The sequence below is a fragment of the Agelaius tricolor genome, unplaced genomic scaffold, assembly GCF_023055355.1.
Source record: "Agelaius tricolor isolate 1412-34295 unplaced genomic scaffold, bAgeTri1.0.p SCAF_3, whole genome shotgun sequence".
NCBI lineage: Eukaryota > Metazoa > Chordata > Aves > Passeriformes > Icteridae > Agelaius > Agelaius tricolor.
The window spans coordinates 9,390,407-9,396,406 of NW_027269263.1; the positions used below are offsets into that span (position 1 = coordinate 9,390,407).

At 40.8% G+C, this 6,000-nt stretch overlaps 1 protein-coding gene across 6 annotated transcripts in view; it reads left to right on the forward strand.

Moving 5' to 3' along the window:
- Window positions 1–6,000, forward strand: part of KIAA1549 (KIAA1549 ortholog) — a 143,050-nt gene extending 137,050 nt beyond the window's left edge. For 3 of the 6 annotated variants that reach the window (XM_071422382.1, XM_071422385.1, XM_071422384.1), the window contains one exon: window positions 3,594–6,000. In XM_071422382.1, the coding sequence (XP_071278483.1) occupies window positions 3,594–3,848 (255 nt within the window). In that variant the 3' untranslated portion in view covers window positions 3,849–6,000. Of the gene's footprint in view, window positions 1–2,548; window positions 2,592–3,593 lie in introns of all 6 variants that reach the window. The other 3 variants (XM_071422387.1, XM_071422383.1, XM_071422388.1) reach the window with 3 other exon arrangements.

The following is a 6,000-nucleotide window of genomic DNA, read 5'->3' on the forward strand; positions in this document are numbered from 1 at the left end:
TCAGTGTCTCAAGTTCCATTTTCAGAGACATCTCTGGGTTACCATTTATTGACCTTTCTTTATATTTGTCTCTCTTTTCTGAAAATGGCTTTTCTACATCTGTGGGCGTGTTCCTGTTCAGGTCATTTAAATCCAAGCTGTTTTTCTTTTGGTTCATCTCAGTTTAAAGATTTCCTCAGCTTTGACAGCATTTTTTGCTCACTGGTTGCTGCAGTTCATATGTTACTGAAATGTGATTTTTTTCAGTTTGCTATTAAAAAACAGGCAAAAGGAGGAGATAATGAACTAAAACTTATTTGAATTTGGTGTCATGCAGTTGTAGGAGAGCTCACGTATTGCCTGAACTTTCTTTTTCCTGTGAGCAATTTTTTTTTAGAAGGATTCTTCCCATTAAAAACAAAAAGGAAAAAAAACCCACCAAAACAAACAAAAACTCATGGACTTGTAGCTTTCTGTAGTTAAATAATTACCTTCACAGTTTGGATTTTTCACTAGGACAGAGCTCTAAATTTGTCTTTCCTCATTTTGGCAATGAGGCTTTACTTAATGATGGTCATGTTCTTTATGGTGCATTATTCAGCTGATCCTATGCAAACCTTGTCTTACTGTTCCCTCATTCTGAGCAAGTTTCTAAAATTAAACTCTGCATTTAGGAAGATTGAAATCTAGAGCATTCTTCCTGCACACAAACTGGAGAGGGATCTGCATTTGTCTTCCTGCAATAGTGCTTTTCCTCACAGCATCCTCCCCCCTTTATTCCTGAAGTCAATACCTGATTTTCTGCTGGAACATGACCTCTCACTTGTACCTCCCAGCCCAAAGCCAGTGTGCAGGATACCATCAATTCACCTTCATTCTCCATCCAGAAGGCCCAGGGCAACCAGGAGAAGGACAGCATTTCCTTAGCTGACACAAAATACAATCCTGAGCAAGTGCTCATCTGAGCAGCAGAACAAATGAAGCCTGGCTTCTTACAGATGGGCTCAGTGTCTTGCATATCTGCACCTCCCTCCACCACTGGCATCACCTCCTACCCATCCACAGTCCCCTGGAGCTTTCCAGTGTTCTCCCAAGCCTTCCTGGAGGTTTCCAGTGTTTCCCCCAAGACACTCCTACCCTTTCACTCTATTTTTCTACTCAGCTGCCCACTCTAGTGTCTCTAAAAAATCTCACCAAACTTAGTTGTCTCTCAAATCCCCAAGATCAGCCCTGTGAGATCCATGCTGGCTAAGAGATCCAGCAGAGCACAGCCTCACTTGACTTTTCTGCCACTCAGATGCAGATTCAATGATAACAAATAAGCTGATAACAACTCAGAAGATGTCTAATTAGCTACCTGGTTTTGTGAATTTTATCTGTCTGTTCATACACAGGTATGTCTGGGTATATATTTATACATTCAGTTCAGTTGAAATTGGCCAGAGTTCAATGGGTATTAAATGGAGATTAACAAATTTACACTTTCATCTCATAAATCTTCATTCCTTAAGAAGGAAGATTCAATAAAAATATTTTTGTCAGTTGTTTCATACTGCTGTTAATTATCTAGAAGTTTTTAGATAAAAATGTATAGTTATTATATAGAACTATATATAATGTTATATAACATATCTTTGTGTGTTTCTGTTAGTAAAGAAATTTTTAAAAATGGCAAAAATTATTTCAGATTTTTATTCCTGTTATTTTGCTATTGTAGGTTAGTAGAGGTTAGGTTTCTAAACCAATGTACTACTGAAATTTTACAGGCCTGTTTAATCCTGTTGCTAAATGTGAAACACACCCTTTTTCTGAGATATTTAAGAAAACCTTGAAAAACTTAGTGTAAAAAACAGCCACTGTGGTCATCAGACTCCCTAACTTCCCTTAAGAAACCATTCTTATGGTGGTGATTTAGTGCAGTGTGAGAGAGGAGCTGAATCACATAGTGCATTTTAATGTGAAAGTAACCTGAACATAATTTAGGTTGCTGTTAAGACTCATGTATCAAGGAGTGTTTCCTTTTAATATTTTTTTAATGTCATCTCTTCCCCATAAACCCACAGAGTACTTGTCAGGTTTGCCAACTCTAGACTGCATGTATGAATTAGCTTCAGGTTTCACTGCCAAATGAATAATTCTGAACAATCAGGAGACCCATTCATTCCTTTCTGATACTGAAATCACCTCTCTTTTATAAGAAATAAGACAGGATGTTACTTGGAAAACCTTTACCTATCATTCTTCTATTAAAGCCTCTTTTCCCCTTAATCTGTCTCTCAGAATTAACAGTATAAAGGAGGAGTGCTGTATGTGAGCTGCACAAGAGATTCAGAATCTATTATTAATTCTACTTTATACAAAATGGCTTAAAATTTCTTCCTTTGTATTATGAGAGATGTTAAGGAACTTGCTCCCATGCATTTTTGAGTGTTCCCTGCACATGCTGCCACTGTCGCTGCAGGTCTCCCGTATCCTTCCCAGGCTCTGCTTTTGTAATGTCTTCCTTCCCCTCCCCCTTGCTCCCAAATCCTCTTTTAGCTGACCTTGCTGTCCTTTCTTCCCCCATCAGGCTGCTCTCTCTGCTACTCCTTAAGGCTTGTTCCCAGACCAAGGTAGTGCTCACGGACTTGTGGTGGCTGTGCTCTGAGCCTGCTTCTCCCCCTGCAAGGGGATCACCTTGCTTTGCTCCCACCTGTGCCTTCCAGTCCTCTGTGTCCCATTTTCTTCAGGCTGTCTCCCAGCCTTCAGCAATTTGAAGCAAGAGGAAACACTTGCTTCAGGGTTGTCAGCTGGAATCTGGATTTTCAAAATGTGCCTTGTTTGTGTCTGTACTGGGAGTTGCTGCAGTCTCCCTGTGTACTGTAAATCCATGCTTTGTTTTAGTGTAAGCAGATTGTCTTGCAGAAGGACAAGCCATAAACTCAGGCTTCTGTTCTCTGTCTCTCTTGTTTTGTTAGAAAATGTACATTACTGAACGAAGGCAGAATTAACCCCTCCCTGCCCTGAAACAATGATTGTCCCTAAGCTGGGATAGTGTTTCTCAGATATTGATTATGGAAAAACCTAATCTTTCAAATCCTAGTAGTTTTCTTCTGCTGCTTCTTCTGTTGACAGTGTTTTCCTGGGCACTGGTCAGTCACAGAGTCCTCAAACGTGTACAGTCTGAACAGGCAAAGCAGGCAGGAAAAGGGAAGGTGGAAATAGTTGTATCTCTGCTTATAAATAATATGGAGAAATGACAGCCAGGGAAAAAAATTATTTGCCTGCTGTCTTTTAGGAAGTTGATGGAAGTGGATGGTAAGAGAAGCCAATTCTGTTGATTTCCAGTCCTGTGGGGTTTCTCCCCATCTCCTTCCATTTCAGTTTCTAAACATACTGTAGATTGGAAAGGGGGGGGTCTCTGAACTTGAGGCAGTCCAGCAGTTTTGTGTAAACTTGTTGTTTTGTGCTCCATAAGAGACATCACTCATTCATGTAACAGAAGAGCCGTTGCAGCAGATACAAGCATCTCCATGTTGTTTTGCCCCCTGTTCTTTGCCTTTTTGCATTCTTGTCTTTTCTGGGATAATCACGTTTATTCAGGAAATACAATAATGGTTTCTCCCTTTTTCCAGACGCATATGCATGGACACCAAGAATATTCCTCCTCACCAGTATTCCAGATGCAGAGGACTTCAGCCAGGCAGCCCTCAGCACCTCCTGCTCAGCTTCCACACAACAGCCTTCAGGGCCAGGGCCTTTGCTACACCACCAGTTCCACTGAGGACCTCCAGCCAGGTCACTCGTCAGCCTCTCTTATCAAAGCAATTAGAGAAGAACTTCTGCGGCTTTCTCAGAAACAGACAACAGTGCAGAACTTCCATAGTTGATTTAGCATTCCCTTGCAAATCTGCCAGGTATCTGCTTCCTATGGAAGCAAAGACTCAGAGGAAATCAGCAATGTTGTTCTCACAAAGGAAGGAACTTCCACAGCTCTGTTGACAGCACTCTGGAAAAATCAAAAAAGGCAACAAAATGAGAATTGTAAGGAGAGATGGGGGACAAACAGGGTAAATCATCAGTGTCATCACAAGTAATATTAATTAATCTGCTAATATTACGGTGCTCCTCTTCTCTCCTTACTCTCATTCAGGCTAACACATAAATAAAACCATAGGTCAAGAACTCAGTACTCCAGCAACAACAACAAAAAAAATTACAGGAACTATCTCCAAGAATGATGGACTCCTTTTTCTAAGGAAGTAGGTGATGTTTTTAATGAACTGAGATGACATTTTGCAAGAGATTACAAGTATTCTTATCTCTCCAGTGCTTATGGGGAACTGGTTTGTGTTGCTGTTCTGCAGGATTGCAAACTGTATCAACTTAAGGGTCTTGAAGGTCCAGTCTCACATAGGAATCACTTTGGTTGTCAGGAACAATGGGACTGCTTAGAAAAAAAGTCTTTATGAGTTACTTGTATTAAACTGGAACAATAATTGTTACAGCTCTGTGGTTCCGAATGGAGCTACCCTCTGCACTCTTCCTTGTTTTCCTTCTGGTGCTGAAGCTTCAAGTGTTCCTTCATCTTCAATGTTTGCAAAGTGAAACATTGGCCTTGTATAATTAAGAAAATACTTGTAGACTCATTCAGGCTGGAAAAAGAAAGCAAAGCATACAAACAGAAAGGGCTTGGTATCTAATTTGTTTAAAAATTACTGAAAACTGGAAGGGGAGTATTCAGCCACAGTTGAATTTGGGGAAATGTGTGTGTATATCTTTAAAACACCATATTTGCATACTAAATGCTCTTGCAAGACCAGCGATAAACTATTGCCACTCTGTAGTTTGCTTTGTGGACAGAAACCAATCCAGCCTGACTGGTACAGGGTCACCAGCATTATGTTATAAATTGATGTCCTAAATCATTGCTTATGTTTGGATCTGAATAATTTTAGTGGAAGTCAGTGACAGTTTAGAGCATTAACATAGGCTTAGATTTGCAGTTTTGAGACAGTTTCTATATTTATACTTGTTTCCACTGTCCCTTTGGACAAAGGGTAAGCATTATGCCCATGGTAAGAATGGTACGTGCCATGGAACTGTTTTGTCGCTGTTTTTTTCAGAGTTTTTATTTAAAATTAGCTATGAATTTACTAATATTGGCCATTGCATAACTGTACCTGACATAATACACACGGACATTTTGCTTAAGTCACGATTGGTTGAAGTGTTTTCATTTTCAGGTCAGAGTGGACTAAAGCTACTAAACTGGCACAGGGATGGAGGGCAGGCTCAGTGTTGGTGAGGAGGCTTGGGAGCCCCACCCTAGGGCAATGGACAGCAGGAGAATTAGGTGCTGCAGTGTTTCAAACACGAGCAGATGGCAGTGCTCAGGGGTCTGAGGAGCAGAGATCTGCCAGAGAGAGCACTGAGCAGCCAGGCAGGGGCTGCATTTGCCTCACTTACTGGGGTAGAAATGGCAGTGGTGAAATACAGGTACCATAACACCGGTGTGGTGTGGTGGTCCTTGGCTGCCACATCTGCTCCTGGCTCCAGTGCACGGTTCACTAAGGACAGCAGGACTAAGACTGAAATGAAAACAACTGGGAGGATGTGGTGGAAGAAGTCCATACCTTATTCATGTCCTCCATACCTTATTCCTGAAGTGTGTCCATCATACTCGCAGCCGAAACCAAAACCTCCGTTGCTCGCTGATGTGGAAAAAAAGATGGTATGTCTCCCTCTTTTCTAGGAAGCTCTGATATTTTTCTGTTTACCTATGATCATCAAAATGCTGTATGAAACTGTTTTGAGGGACTTAGAGTAATGAAGCAGTTATTATAATACTGAAATTAATTTCCAGTTCCCTGGCCTATATGTGAAGCCCTCATGAGCACCGGTTGAGGTTTGAAAGGAATCAGGACACCAGCATGGTTGTAACAGCAGTACCAACAGGTCACTATGATTTGAATTTTTTAAGTTTTTTGTGTGATAACTCTAGGATAAAAATAAACATTTGTTTTCTGCCAACTTTGTAAA